General features: G+C 45.3%; 1 protein-coding gene across 1 annotated transcript in view; it reads right to left on the reverse strand.

The window, feature by feature from the left end:
- itgb8 (integrin, beta 8) overlaps window positions 1-16535 on the reverse strand; it is a 129484-nt gene that overhangs the window by 13807 nt on the left and 99142 nt on the right. The window contains exons 11-13 of the mRNA XM_070880990.1: window positions 13020-13242; window positions 10873-10970; window positions 7407-7526 (exon numbers count right to left, since the gene is read on the reverse strand). Of these exons, the coding sequence (XP_070737091.1) occupies window positions 7407-7526; window positions 10873-10970; window positions 13020-13242 (441 nt within the window). The remainder of the gene's footprint in view (window positions 1-7406; window positions 7527-10872; window positions 10971-13019; window positions 13243-16535) is intronic.

Raw genomic sequence — 16535 nt, forward strand, 5'->3', positions numbered from 1 at the left:
ATTTAAATAAGTTGCTTTTTTATTTTTCCTGCCAAAGTCGATAATCTCACACTTTCCCATATTATACTCCATCTGCCATATGTTTGCCCACTCACTGAGCCTATCTATATCCCTTTGCAGATTCTTTGTGTCCTCCTCACAACTTGCTTTCCCACCAATCTTTGTATCATCAGCAAACTTGGCTACATGACACTTGGTCCCTTCATCCAAGTCATTAATATAGATTGTAAATAGTTGAGGCCCCAGCACCGATCCCTGTGGCACCCACCTAGTTACCAGTTGCCAACCGTAAAATGACCCAGTTATCTCAACTCTTTGTTTTCTGTTAGTTAGCCAATCCTCTAACAGTGATAATATATTACCCCCAACCCCGTGAACTTTCATTGTGTGCAGTAACCTTTTATCTGACACCTTATCGAATGACTTCTGGAAATCCAAATACACCACATCCACTGGTTCCCCCTTATCCACCCTGCTCATTACATCTTCAAAGATCTCCAGCAAATGTGTCAAACATGATTTCCCTTTCATAAAACCATGTTGACTCTGCTTGACTGTAACATGTTTTTCCAAATGTCCTGCTACTGCTTCATTAATAATGGACTCCAGCATTTTCCCAACGACAGATGTTTAGGCTAACTGGTCTATAGTTTCCTGCTTTGTGTCCCTCTCCTTTCTTAAATCGGGGCATTACATTTGTGGTTTTCCCGTCCGCTGGGATCATTCCAGAATCCAGGGAATTTTGGTAGATTGCAACCAATGCATCCACTATCTCTGTAGCCACTTCTTTTAAGACCCAAGGATGCAGGCCATCAGGTCCAAGGGACTTATCCACCTTCAGTCTAATTATTTTACTGAGTACTTGTTCTTTAGTGTTTGTGATTGTTTTAAGTTCCCCCTCCCTATAGCCCCTTGATTATCTACTTTGAGATGTGTTTAGTGTCCTCTCATCATCATAGGCAGTTCCTCAAAATTGAGGAAGACTTGCTTCCACTCTAAAAGTGAGTTCTTAAGTGACTGAACATTCCAATATGGGAATTACAGTCTCTGACACAGGTGGGACAGACAATCGTTGAAAGAATGGGTGGGTGGGGAGTCTGGTTTGCCGCAAGCTCCTTCCACTGCCTGCGCTTGTTTTCTGCGTGCTCTCGGCGATGAGACTCAAGGTGCTCAGCACCCCCTTGGATGCTCTTCCTCCAATTAGGGTGGTCTTTGGCCAGGGACTCAAGTGTCGGTGGGGATGTTGCATTTTATCAATGAGGCTTTGAAGGTGTCCTTGAAACATTTCCTTTGCCCACCTGGGGCTCGCTTTCCGTGTAGGAGTTCTGAGTAGAGCACTTGCTTTGGGAGTCTTGTGTCAGGTATGCGAACAATGTGGCCCGCCCAACGGAGCTGGTTGAGTGTGGTCAGTGCTTCGATGTTGGCCTGATTGAGGACACTAACATTGGTACTTCTGTCCTCCCAAGGGATTTGCAGGATCTTGCAGAGGCATCGCTGCTGGTATTTCTTCAGCGATTTGAGGTGTCTACTGATATCGTCCATGTCTCTGAGCCATACAGGAGGGCGGGTATCACTGCAGCCCTGTAGACCATAAGCTTGGTGCCAGATTTGAAGGCCTGATCTTCAAACACTCTCTTCCTCAGGTGGCCGAAGGCTGCGCTGGTGCACTGGAGGCAGTGCTGAACTTCATCGACAATGTCTGACCTTGCTAATAATAGGCTCCCAGGGTATGGAAAGTGGTCCACATTGTCCAGTGCCATGCCGTGGAGCTTGATGACTGGGGGGCAGTGCTGTGTGCCGGGATCGGGGTGGTGGAGGACCTTTGTCTTACGGATATTCAGTGTAAGGCCCATGCTTTTGCATGTCTCGGTGAAGACATTGACGATGACTTGGAGTTCAGCCTCTGAATGTGCGCAGACGCAAGCGTTGTCCGCATACTGTAGCTCGACAATAGAGGATGGGACGGTCTTGGAGGCAACGAAGGTTGAACAGGTTCCCACTAGTTCAATAGTTTAGATCCATTCCAGCAAGGAACTTTTTGAGTGTGAGGTGGAGCATTGCAGCGAGGAAGATCGAGAAGAGGATTGGCACGATGACGCAGCCCTGTTTGACCCCGGTCCGGACATGGATTGTGTCTGTGGTGGATCCGTTGGTCAGAATCACAGCTTGCATGTCGTCGTGGAGCAGGCGTAGGATGGCAACGAACTTTTGGGGGCAGCCAAAACGAAGGGGGACGTTCCATAGCCCTTTGAGGTTAACAGTGTCAAAGGCCTTTGTAAGGTCAAAGAAGGCTATGTGCAAGGGTTGGTGCTGTTCCCTGCATTTCTCTTGCAGTTGTTGTGCCGTTGTGTCCTGTGGTGGACTGAGTCTGCACTGCGACTCTGGGAGGAGCTCCTCAACCACAGGGAGAAGACAGTTGAGGAGGATTCTAGCGATGACCTTCCCAGTGGCTGATAACAGGGAGATTCCTCTGTAGTTGCTGCAGTCAGACTTGTACCCTTTTGTAACGATGGTCACGACTACTGCATCTCTGAGATCTCCCGCATGCTCTCCTCCTGCCAGATGAGAGAGATGAGGTCATGCATGTGTGCCAATAGTGCCTCTCCGCCATACTTTAGTGCCTCAGCGGGGATTCCATCCGCTCCCGATGCCTTGTTGTTCTTGAGCTGACGGATGGCCTTTTCTACTTCGTGCAGGGCTGGGGTTTTGCTGAGATGGTGGTGGGTAGCATGCTGCGGGATGGAGTCGAGAACACTCGCGTCAAAGGCAGAGTCTCAGTTAAGGAGATCTTCGAAGTGCTCCTTCCAGCGGGTCCTGACTGCCTCAGTGTCCTTGATGATTGTCTCCCCGTTCTTGGCCAGCAGTGGGGTGAGGCCTTGGGTGCTTTGGCCATAGGTGGACCTGATTACGGTGAAGAATCCTCGCACATCATGGCTGTCAGCCAGCTGCTGAATCTCCTGAGCTTTTTCCACTCACCATCTATTCCTTAGGTTATGGATTTTTTGCTGGACCTCGGCCTTAATCAGTCTGTAAAGCTGCTTTGCTGCTCCTGCATTGGGTTGTTGTTTAAGGCTCAGAAATGCCTTGCGCTTGCGATTTATTAGCTCTTGGTTCTCCTGGTCATTCTAATCAAACCAGTCTTGGCGTTTCCTGGTTGAGTGACCGAGCGTCTCTTTGCAGGCACTGGTTATGGAGGCCTGGAGGGCAGACCGCTCGGGCTTTTTAGCTACATCCCGCTCCATCTTTGCTTTTTGGTGGGTTGCAGGAGAAGTGTCCTCTACCGTGACGACCGATACAAAATATTTGTTCAAAGTCTCGGCCATTTCCCTGTTCCCCATTATTAATTCCCCAGTCTCATCCACTAAGGGTCCAATGTTTACTTTAGCTACTCTCTTCCTTTTTATATACCTGTAGAAACTCTTATTATCTGTTTTTTCTTACTGTCTGTTTTTATCTTTCTTGCTAGTTTACTCTCATAAGCTATCTTCTCCTGCTTTATCATTTTTTTCGTCGTCTTTTGCTGTTTTCTAAATAATTCCCAATCCTCTGGCCTTCCACTATTCTTCACAGCATTGTATGCCTTTGTTTTCAATTTGCTACCATCCTTTACTTGCTTCGATAGCCACAGATGGTTCATCCTTCTCTTAGCGTCTTTCTTTCTCACTGGAATATATCTTTTCTGAGAGTCATGAAATATCTCCTTAAATGTTTGCCACTGCTTTTCTACAGTCTTACCCTTTAATCTATTTTCCCAGTCCACTTTAACTCTACCTTCATACCTTTGTAATTGCCTTTAAGTTCAGGACACTAGTTTGAGACCTACCTTTCTCACCCTCAAACTGAATTTGAAATTCTACCGTGCTATGATCACTCTTCCCAAGTGGATCCTTCACTATGAGATCATTAATTAATCCATCCAGACTCGTTACACATTACCAGTCTAAAATAGTCTGCTCCTTGGTTGGTTCCACAACGTATTGTTCCAAGAAACTATCCCGCATACACTCTATGAATTTTTCCTCAATGCTACCTCATGAATGGTCCTTTAAGGGACCACTGAAGGCCATTCAAAAAAGGCTCCAGAACTTACAGGAATATGGTATTTGTGCCATTTGAAAGTGCTGGTGTGCTTCCACAGGCTCCACAAAACAACGGGTGCTGGCCTTCCGATGCCCTTCTCCAGTTACCTCCCCCCCCTGCACTTACTTGCATTGGTGTGCCTGATTATTTGCCCACATTATTATGTTGAGGCTCTATTAGGACAGTCACCTACATTCTGAAGTGCCATCGTTGCATCTGGTTTGGGGTGCTAACACATTTAAGCCCCTTTGTTTCTATCTGTGCCATCCTTTCAAAATGTTAAACATCTCAGTCAAATCACCCTTAATCTCCTCTGCTCTAGGTTTCAAATTTGAAATCAAGGAATGCTATAATGACACAGTTGGCCAACAGCATCTGAAGTTGGCAGACAAGGATCCTTAAAGTCAGATTTTATTGTCTATTTAAAACCCATTTTTGGGGTGTTTTTTATGTCCCATTCTTGTTGGGCATGAGGCGAGGTGGGGATCGGGGGTGGGGGGGGGCGGGAGAATCGAAGCTTTAGTTTGCATTGCAGCAATTCAAGAACATTTCTAGCAATAGCACATATGACAGGGAGCCAGCCACCAAGCACACAATGCAGTGGTTCCAATGCAGCGGTTGTTGTGGCTGCTGGTTTGCATCCCAATTCAGACAAAAAACTATTTATATGCCTTAATATTATGATTTTGCAGCATATTTAAAAATAGTTATGTTGGAAAGGGTAAAAATAAAGAGCAATAAGATTGAATTCCAAGTGTAAAGAAGAATTAACTGTGTGGAAAGATTGGACCATTTTACAGGTTAATGGTCGAGAAAAAAGTGGTTAAAATGGACTTTATGTAAGTATATATCATGATACACACAAGGTCAACCGTAGGATTACTTCAAAGCAGCCAAAAAAGTTGGGGCATATGGAAATTTGTCAAGAATTGAGAACAGATATCCAAAGCCTTCCTTACTCAAAAAATTATAAATAATTGAAGTAATCTACCAAGCAAGGCAATAGAAGCAAAGTACACTGGAATGATTATTAAAAATTATTAATGGGCCAGAATTTACATACTCTCAGAGTATGGTGTCATACCACTTTTCAAATGGACTGTAAGTTTGGGATTTCCGCATGCGCTAAATCCCAATTTGACAGATCATCCACTCTGCCTTGGAAATCCCAATTGTTGGCGGAGAGTTAGGCTAATTGCCCACCAACTTCCCAGTAATTATGTCTAAAAATGTTATGGCTGAGGTAAACAGATACAGGCATAAGGGATACCTCAAAAGATTCAAAGCAAGGTTCAGCATGTATTTAGCTTATTTCGCTCACATAAAAGTGAAATTGGGACATTACAACAGATGGAAGCACCTGAGCTCCATTTGAATAATTTAGCTTTGTGGAATTGCGAAGAGCTTATTTTGTTAGTTTGTTTTGTCTACACATTTATTGAAATCCTGATGTTGAACTTGGTGCTATCATTTCGCCAGTTTTTTTGTGTGGGGCAATCTGAATTCAACCGATAATAAATCCCAAATCAAGAATGAAATGCTAAACCTAATTATATATATCTTATTTCCTCACATTAAAGCTTTTAAAGTCACCATATGGTGCTGTTGTCACTGACCATGCCCGTTCTGTGAAATAGCAGCGCATTTGGAAAGCAGTGACAGGATTGGTCCAAGTCAGCATGGATTTATGAAAGGGAAATCATACTTGACAAATCTTCTGGAACTTTTTGAGGATGTAACTAGTAGAGTGGACAAGGGAGAACCAGTGGATGTGGTGTATTTGGACTTTCAAAAAGGCTTTTGACAAGGTCCCACACAAGAGATTGGTGTGCAAAATCAAAGCACATGGTATTGGAGGTAATGTACTGATGTGGATAGAGAACTGGTTGGCAGACAGGAAGCAGAGAGTCGGGATAAACGGGTCCTTTTTAGAATGGCAGGCAGTGACTAGTGGAGTGCCGCAGGGCTCAGTGCTGGGACCCCAGCTATTTACAATATACATTAATAATTTAGAAGATGGAATTAAGTTTAATATCTCCAAGTTTGCAGATGACACTAAACTGGGTGGCGGTGTGAGCTGTGAGGAGGATGCTAAGAGGCTGCAGGGTGACTTGGAGAGGTTAGGCAAGTGGGCAAATACATGGCAGATGCAGTATAATGTGGATAAATGTGAGGTTATCCACTTTGGGGGCAAAAACACTGAGGCAGAATATTATCTGAATGGCGGCAGATTAGGAAAAGGGGAGGTGCAGCGAGACCTGAATGTGATGGTTCATCAGTCATTGAAAGTTGGCAGGCAGATATAGCAGGGGGTGAAGAAGGCAAATGGTATGTTGGCCTTCATAGCGAGGGGATTTTAGTATAGGAGCAGGGAAGCCTTACTGCAGTTGTACAGGGCCTTGGTGAGGCCTCACCTAGAATATTGTGTTCAGTTTTGGTCTCCTAATCTGAGGAAGGATGTTCTTGCTATTGAGGGAGTGCAGCGAAGGTTCACCAAACTGATTCCAGGGATGGCTATACTGACATATGAGGAGAGACTGGATCAACTGGGCCTTTATATACTGGAGTTTCGAAGGATGAGAGGGGATCTCATAAAAACATATAAGATTCTGACGGGACTGGATAGGTTGGATGCGGGAAGAATGTTCCCGATGTTGGGGAAGTCCAGAACCAGGAGACACAGTCTTCAGATAAGGGGCAGGCCATTTAGCACTGAGATGAGGAGAAATTTCTTCACTCAGTTATTAACCTGTGGAATTCCCTGCTGCAGAGAGTTGTTGATGCCAGTTCATTGGACATATTCAAGAGGGAGTTAGATATGGCCCTTACGGCTAAAGGGATCAAGGGGTATGGAGAGAAAGCAGGAAAGGGGTACTGAAGGAATGATCAGCCATGATCTCATTGAATGGTGGTGCAGGCTCAAAGGGCTGAATGGCCTACTCCTGCACCTATTTTCTGAGTTTCTGTGTGAGTGGATTTAGCAGGGCAGGTGTCAGTCTGCACCTCCTTTTTCCTATAAGCTGGTTCCCACATATCTGTCGAAAGGAAACTCGCCAAATCCACTGATTGGAACACCAGGCCCAAGTGATTCCAGGTACACTTCTGCACACGCCGTGGCCCTGGAATCCATGGGGCATTAGGCTGCCCTCGAGTACGCAGCGTCAAACAGCAAGTTTGCAAAGGAGGGTCTCCATCAGGTAAGCTCATATTCTACTCGGATGCCAGCAGCGTACTCCGTAGGTATACTACTGGCTGTAAAATCTGTACCCATTGTAAAAGAAGGACGGGCTTTGATGGGTCAATTGGTAATTATGTAAAGCACTTACCTGGGTTTCTGAATATATAAAGATATTCTTTTTCAGTGTCAGTTGCAAGTATCTTAAATTTATGGAAACACTTATTTTTTGCTTGAAAAACACAGTGTTGTGCTTTTTCTTCCTCTGATTCTGATAACAAAACATAAATTAATGACACGGTCAGCAAAACAAATTTTTCAATGCTATCCTACCTTTGAAGATTTCCCATCTGTTTTATTTAAATACATAAACAATAATATCAAAAACCTAGCTCTGTGACATGTATTTCTCCAAATCCACTTAGTGTGATCCCTTATCAGGAGACACTAAGAATTTGTTTTGTTTCTGATGTTTTGTTACATGCATCAGCCAGATTTTCTCCCTGTCGGTTCTGGGTGCATAGAAATCACATGCAGGTGAGACTAGGTCCAATAACATTAATGGTTGGAATTTCCTGGATCACATCTCACACAAAAAATATGCTGACTTTTACGCAGGTCTTGCCAAAGAGAAAAATTTACACCCAAATTTCCTGGGGAGCTCATTTGCCTACAACGGAACATTAAAAATTAGCTTAAAACAAGCACAAATGCAGTACCATCAATAGGGGTAATAGCAAATGGTTTCTGTCTTCAGCATTCTGAGCACTTTGGTGGGGCATCCAAAAGGTTTTGGTGCACTTACACTGACAGTGCTTTGGTTATGTATAGTGCAGGTGTCAGTCAGAAACATCTTTAAAAATTTCAAATTTCAGTTACACCAATACAGTATTACACCTACTCAGCACATTATCTGTGAAAATCCTGGAAACTCACGTGTGCTGTTCTTTTGCATGGGGATGGTTGGGGGCGGGGGGCAGAACTATGAAAATGTGTGGCGGGGTTTCAATGGATGTATCTCAGAAGCAGTACAATGAGTGAGGAAATTTGCAGGTACAGATGTTTCAGTGTAAAACCAGCATAAATCAGTTATGGGGAAATTTCCTTCGGAACAAAATGGCACATCACCACTCTTATGCCATAGATAAAGAAAAAAATTCCAGGAAATTCCAGTTCAATCTATCGAGCATACAAGCCTAAATAAAATAATCTGAGAAGCTAGGTGGGTAGAGTTTACCAAGATCAAAATAGGCTCTTATTTAATAATCTAATTCACCTGTATTACCCACTGTGGCAAAAATACTAAATACTATCGGGCCGAAATTGCCCCCCAGCCGAAACGGGGCGCATGCAACCAATTGTGTATGTTTTTAACGCCGTGGTGGTTGAGGTCGCCTCTTGAGCGAAATTCCGCTCTTTGTTTTTTTTTAAATTCGGATGCGGACATCGCTCTTAATGGGGACGGAAATGCAGCGATGGCAACACTAAAGGGGCGGAAGGTGGGGGTGTGGAGGGGAAGTCACGATGACGTCATCACGGCACCGCATCACTATGGCGCTCCCCTTCATTTAAAGGGGAGAGCCTGCGTGATCTTTAAACTTCGGTCCACTGGGCCACCAAGGAGGGTTTCGGCCAGGCCAGCAGCCTGGCATCCATGAGGTGGTGCCAGGCTGCCTGTTGGTGGCCCGGCCGAAACCTGGGGCATAACTGTCAGGCCGACTGGCAATTGGCCAACAAAAAAAAACATGGCAGCAGCGACAATAGGTCCTCCCCTTCAAGGGGAGCCACACCGCCATTGCAGAAGGCCTCAGCCTCACTGGACCGCCGCGTAAAAGCTTGTTTTGGCATTGCCGGGCGGGCCGAAGATTTTCACGGCGGAATTTTGCCGTCGGGGGGGGTGTAGATCGGTGGTGTGCACTGCGATGACACACTTAGCATGGATCGGCAGCAATGGAGTGGTGACGGTGGGGGGGGGGGGGGGGGGGTGGGGGGGCGGGAGAGCGGGGCATTGCCGGGATAACACAGGAGAGGAATTTTGATACTGGTGGCCATTACACGAAAAGTCGGCGGCCATTGCACTCTGCAGCATGGCCGCCACTTTCTGGTGTTAAGAGGCCTTAAGGAAAGGGGCAATTTCAGCCCCTATATCTTTCAATACTGAAGAAAGATTTAAAACAATAAGATCTATTTTTTAAATTTGCGATCTTTGCTTTATTGTGGGAATTCCAAAATTTAAGAACAATTCCATAGTTCTGTACCTTTCTCCACTTTTACTTTATGAGTTCAGTGTTTGAACTGTGCAATTGTTACTAAACAGAAATGTGCATATTCTGGGAGCTGCAATGATTGACCAGGAGATTATTCATTAATTTTGTCCATGTTAAAAGGAAAACAACTGTGTGTACTATTGAATAATTATACTGCTTTCAAGAATAATTTTCAGACTTTTATTTTCTTTCAACAGAGGAATAATACCTCAGACATGTGTCGGAACATTCAACTTCACCATGGGGTAGCCGGACGATTGCGAATCAGCCGGCCATTATACATCCCACTCGATTGAAGTCAATGGAAAAGAAAAGCTTACTGGTCCAGTTACATGAATCATAGAAATCTACAGCACAGAAGGAGGCCATTCGACCCATCACATCTGTTCCAGAAATGGTGACCCACAGGATGTTGATGGTGGGGAATTTTAGTAATGCCGCCACCTCTGGTGGATCAGTCCTGCTGGTGAGACAGGATGTACCCAGAAATGGTAAAGGAGGCGTCTGGGACATTGGCTAAGAGTTATGATTCTGTGAGTATGATTACGTCAGGCTGTAGCTTGACTAGTCGGTGGGACAGCTCTCCCAGTTTTGGCACAAGTACCCAGATGTTAGTGAGGAGGACTTTGCAGGGTCGTCTGGCCTGGGTGTGTCTTTGTCGTGTCCGACGCCGGTGCCGAGGTCAATGCCGGATGGTCTGTCCGGTTTTATTCTTATTATTGTTTTCTGTTGCAGTTTGGTACAACTGAGTGGCTTGCTACATTGCTGTGGGTCGCGAGTCACATATAGGCCAGATTAGGTAAGGATGGCAGATTTCCTTCCCTAAAGGGCACTATTGAACCAGATGGGTTTTTACGACATTCCAGTAGTTTCATGGTCGCCATTACTGATTTATTTAATTAACAATTTAAATTCGACTGCCACTGTATAATTCTCTGTATAATTAGTCAAGGATTCTGGATTACTAGTCCAGTAACATAACCACTATGCTACCGTACAGCCTGAAATGTTACTCCATGGTGATACTATTCCCAAAGCTTGAGAAGATTACTCGTTTACATTGTCACATGCAATTGGTATTACTGTAAAAGCCTAACTGGAATCTGGTGTCAAAATTTAAGTGGGAGAACTCTGGCAGTCAGGGCTGGTCATAAGAGAGAGTGGCAGGAGCTGCAACTCAAGTTGGGAGGTAGTAAAATATAATTAGATTGAAGCAGAGTCCTCAAGGGCAGTAATGTACTTGTGGAACAGATTTTTGGATCATCCTCTATTGTAACAATCTTAACTCGGTTAGAAACCCCCAAGTGTGCTACATACAGTACGAAACAGAATACAAAAGGCAATAGATACCTGAAAGCTGATCCACCACCACCATTTGAGAACATGAGATGCTGCAGTTAGCAGGATACACTGCCCAGTAGTTTAACACATGACATTGCACACACTTCCTAGAAATGAAAAGTCAGATTAATCTTCAGTAACATTAATGCAAGTGTACACATTTAACTTCTGTGCATTTTTTTATTTATACCTGACTGTGCAAATTTGGAAATGATTTTGTTAGTGAGAGATACTTGGCCATTCTTTGAGTCACTCAACCAAAATTAAGCTCAACAAGGGCACAAAGGGAACCGTGCAAAAATATATTTTTAAGAGTTTAAAACAGATTTTAAGTGCACATTTGGTCCTCATTTCCCAGGTGGAAAACGTGGGCAAAAAGTCGCAATTTCAGGGTGCAACATACCACACCCAATCTTCACCTGCGTTATAGGTGCCAGCATATTGGTAAAGGCAGTTTTCCAGGTGTCCTGGGCAGCTGCCTGAAAAGACATTAGGGGCAGAAATTATGTAACGCCCTGTTTGGGGGCAGTAACTGCCGCAAGGCGAGAGTTCCTGCGCCAGGCGCGGAAGTCCCACCCCGCGACCTAAATTCGGGTTACCGCCACAAGAGCAAGAGGAGCGCAAAATATCACGCTCCACTTGGTCTGCGGGGCGCGAGCAGGGCAGAAGGCTTCAGTGACGGATGCAGCGCAACGCGGCGGGATGCGTAGACAGGGCCCTCCCTTCATTAAAGAGGGCCAAGCTGCCGACTCTGTGGGGGAGAAGCGGGTCCCTACCTGGACCACCGGGGAGCGGGATGCCGTGGAATCAGCCCGGCACACCTGGGGAGTGTCGGGCTGGATGATCGTGGTACAGATCCTGGGATTGAACATCCAGCAGGCCGCGACCACCAAGTCGCTCATTTGTTTTCAAATCACCTTTAAATTTCGCCCTGTGAGTGGCCTACAGCTCACTGAAGCTGCCGCTGGGATCGGCCGGCGTGGCTTCAGGCGGCCCTACCAAATTTTCGCTCCGGGGTGAAAACGGGTCACTGCGCACAGAGACGACATTGTCATCTCCGACTCAGTGGAGCGGAGCGCTGCCGGTTACTGGCGCCGCTAAACTCCCGTTGTGTTTCGTGGGAGTCGTTAACAATGCCGCACCCGGATGAAAAGTTGTTTGTGCAACGCCCCAAATTTCTCCCCCTAGGCTTCTTACATGTGTAAATGAGGGGCATAACAGCTGTTTTAAGGCCACTTGCAGAAATTGGTTTGGATTAAACCTGCTCCACTTGGGATTCTTCAGCGGTAGCTGTGGCGATGCCATTTGGGAGTGAAATCAGGGAACACCTTTTCATATAGTGGAAATATGGGAATGTCTCCCCAAAAGGCTATGGCTGGCGGGTCAATTGAAATTTTGTTGGGTAAGAGTATCAAGGCAGGTAACTGGATTGAGGTATGGTTCTGTCATGAGAGAGGAAGGAGGCTTGGCAGGGAGAGAAAATGGATTGGGGGAATCAGAGAGAAAGACTGGAAATGGGAATGATGTCGGGGCGATTGGGGCTCGAGAGGAGGGGGAAATGGAGCCTGGGGGTTGGGAAGATTGGAGCTGGGATGGGTGGGAGAGAGGGGCTCTGGGGTTGGCATAGGTATGGGGACCAGCATTCTCTGCAGAGCTGGGAGCAGCAGCACTGTGGTGTGTGGGAGCTGTGATGGGAGATGAGCGCCCTGTAGAGGAGTTAGAAGAGTGGAGTTGAAGAAGCTCAGAGGAAATACACGCCAATAATACAGACACACACAGGCAGATCTGACATGGCACTGCTTATCCTGTTTTGCCATCCACATAAGTGGTCCCCTTTTGGTGGCACTCATTACGCCCGCACTGATGTGAAAAGTAAATTTTTTTAAAAACTAAAAATCTTTTAAATATGTTAGAGATAAACAAATGAGACTCTTGCTATGCTGAGGTGCTTAAAGAGTTAATATTATATATTTATATAGTATAATCATGCTAAGTATATGGTTCCCCTGTGACAAATTGTGTTGTGCTGATGTGAAAAGTAAGCTATTCATTTTTTTTTCATCTGCCAAAATGTATGTGTTGTATTTGATTCATTTCAGCAACTGTTAGATGCAAAAGAGTAAAATAATGTGTATGTATGAATTGCACAAGCATACCAGCTGTTTTCACAGGAATTTTCACATGTAGGGCAAACCTCGCAGAAAGGACCAGACGCTCTGGATTCAGTGCATAGACATCCCCCACAGATACATGTCCCTCTCCCACTGCAGGTTTGACCCTGGCCTGTCCTGCAGGACATCAGGGATGATGGACAGTTGCAGCTTTCACCTTCCCAGCTGGCATAGCATTGGCATTCCCCGCCTTTACATTCACCATTGCCTGAAACAAGAGACACATAAAAGATCCAGGATCCTAATTAAACGGGCATGCCAGATCTTGGTTTGTTGGCTGTAGTCGAAAACACCAATTCACCATAATCAATTTCATTCACAGACCCCCCCCCTCACAGACTTTCAGTCTGATTTAATGAGAATGCCGTGTTTCAGATTTAATTATATTTTCCTGCGCCCTGTATGAAAATACTACGAAAAGAAATTCTGTCAAATATACACTCGGAATTTTATTTTGGAATTATGTTGTAATAATTAATTTTTATTCCAAATCTTTAAAAAAAAAACTATTTTCATTTTAAATTATCACTGTGGACAAGAATCATAATTTGTCAAATGTGATCCTGTCAGACAACTATGTGGTTAGATATAAAAACGCTGGGTTCCAGATTAAGAGGTTGAAAGGCCTCCTTAGCAAAATTCAAAGGAATCGCAGTTACTAATTAAAGTTGGATACTGAATATTGCTTCTGAAAACCTATCATGCATTTGGGGTCTATGAGGCATGACAGTGACGTGGGATGGACAATATTGCCATAGGGCCCTGCTATGCCAGGCTTGGAACAACACGAGGGCTTCCCGAGTGGTCCAGGGAAAGAGAGTGCCTGCGGCTGTCCTTTGAAATTGTCATCCCAGGTGAAAGTGGGACTGATGGGATGAGGTTCCCCCATGGGAATTCCTGCCAGTCCTGGTGCTCCCCAGTGTGCATGAAGCAGGGGTCCAGTACTCTCAGGAAGAAAAAAAAAATTAATTACTATATTAGCTCTCTGCACGGATTGGGCACTGCACAGGGAACATGTTTGCAGTGGGACATTTCATCCAGTAAACAAGATCAGTGCAGAACAGCCACAGAAAACCAGGCTGTGTGATCCTGGCTTAAATTTCACTGAATATGCATCGCCAATGAGGAATCTAGCCCACTGACAGTGTATTAAAAAAAATAGCAGGTATGCGCCTGTGATTTTCTACTAAGTGCCGGTGGCAGGCAGGGTTCCTTGTCACTGATGCATATTTGGAAAATTTAAGCCAAAAGCTGTGCCCGGGATTTTATGACCCACATATTTTCATAAAACAACTTTAATCCCAAGACTGTTCACAGGTCACTTAAGTACAAATATCAGTTCATAATGAAAAAGGTAGCGCTGGAGGGGAACATTTCTAAACATAGAAAGAAGGAAGAAGTTCATTAAAACATGTTTTGAAGATGATGCCCAGCAGGCATTAACTGGGAGCTTGCAGCAGTAAAGAAAGAATGACTTGCATTTCTATTGCGCCTTTCACAATCACCGTACGTCCAAAAGCGCTTTACAGCCAATTAAGTACTTTTGGAGTGTAGTCACTGTTGTCATGTTGGAAACGCGGCAACCAATTTGTGCACAGTAATCTCCCACAATGACCAGATAATGTTTTTTATTATGTAGATTGAAGGAGAAATATTGGCCCGGACACCAGGGATAACTCCCCTGCTCTTCTTCAAAATAGTACCCTGGGATCTTTTATGTCCCCCTGAGAGAGCAGACAGCAGTTTAACATCTCATCCGAAACATGAATGTAATTCTGGGACAAAAATCTATCGGCAGAATTTTCCCAAGGTAGGCGGGTTGAGGGTGGGGCACGTGGGAAACCTGGGAGGTCGGGCTTCCCGCAGGCCATGCCAACTTTAACGGCAGGGCTTGATTTGAATGTGAGGTATCGGATTCCCGCCCACTATCTGCCTGATTGAGAGGCTGGCTGTGGGCGGGTAGGCCTCAGATAGGGGGGGGGGGAAGGCGGGGCATCACAGGGTCGGCATGGTCGGGGATCGGTGGGGGGGTGTCAGGGATCAGCATGGCAATAACGGGATTCAGGAGTGGGTTGGGGTAGGGGGAGCGATGAGTGGAGGGAGCAGTTAGTAGGGGGAGGGTCGTCCATGGTTCGGCAGAGGAGGGGGAGGGGGGAGGAGGAGCTGGGCATGCCACCAGAGGATTGTGGCTGGACTCAGCATCATCGGTGGGGTGGGTAAGGTCCCATGGTAGGGATCGAATACCTAGGAAGGCGATCGGAGACCTGGGGGGTGGGGAGTCTTTGATCACAGATGGCAGGTTAGGCAGGGGCCCTGGATCCAAGAGGTAGGTATAAAGCCCCTTACCTTCCGGATGCAACAATCCCAGCCTCGATTTAACTGCCGGGTTTCACAAATTGTGTGAAACCCATCCACATGCAGTTAAATTCAAAATAGAGGTGAAAAAAAGAGTCTTCCAGCCTCATTATAATATTTAAATTGGCATTCTGCCCCCTGGGAGCGGATTGGTCGCTCGCCCCCTCGTCCCGCCCTCATCCCACCTCCATTAAAACCAGAAGTGGGCAGGTTGGAGGTGGGATCAGGCCATGAATTATATTTTTAACAATTTAACTACCCCCATGGTCCAAACCCATCCATTTTTTTAGGGGAAAATTCCAGCCTTAATCTTTGGGTCAAAGGGAAAAGCTTGAAAAGCTGCATTTGATTGACCAAACATGCATAGCATAGTAGGAGAGGTGAAGGACATGATTCAAGTCCTACACACCTTGCAGTACCTGTGCAAGTTTTTCAGCTTAAAAAATGTACCCCAAAAAAGAGAGATTTGCATTTATATAGTGCCTTTCATGATCACCGGATGTCCCAAAGCACTTTACAGTCAATGAAGTACTTGTGAAGTGTAGTCACTGTTGTAATGTAGGAAATGTGGTAGCCAATGTACACACAGCAAGCTCCTACAAAAATAGCAATGTGATAGTGACCAGATAATCTGTTTTTTAGTGATGTTGATTGAGGGATAAATATTGGCCAGGGCACCAAGGATAACTCCCCTGCTCTTCTTCAAAATAGTGCCAAGGGATCTTTTACATCCACCTGAGAGAGCAGACAGGGCCTCAGTTTAACATCTCATCTGAATACAGCACTTCCAACAGTGCAGCACTCCCCTGAAGTTTCTGTCTAAATTTTTATGCGAAAGTCTCTGGAGTGGGTATTGAACCCACAACCCTTCTAATTTAGCAGTGAGAGTGCTACCCACTGAGCTATGGCTGACACCAAGATAAAGAACCACGATCCACAGTGGAACCCTTTTTCCCCAGGGGCTATTCTTCAATCTGTGTAAACTGGAAAGAAGAAGCACACACAACTGGCTCAAAATGAAGGTGTTATGTGAATTGCTAGAGAAATTGGGAAATAAAAATATATATTTTTTAAGATTTGAAAAAGGCACCTTGCCGAATGGAATCAATCACTCTGTCCGTTAATACTTAAAGTCAACCTTCCACA

This window comes from Pristiophorus japonicus, chromosome 5, assembly GCF_044704955.1.
Source record: "Pristiophorus japonicus isolate sPriJap1 chromosome 5, sPriJap1.hap1, whole genome shotgun sequence".
Classification (NCBI taxonomy): domain Eukaryota; kingdom Metazoa; phylum Chordata; class Chondrichthyes; family Pristiophoridae; genus Pristiophorus; species Pristiophorus japonicus.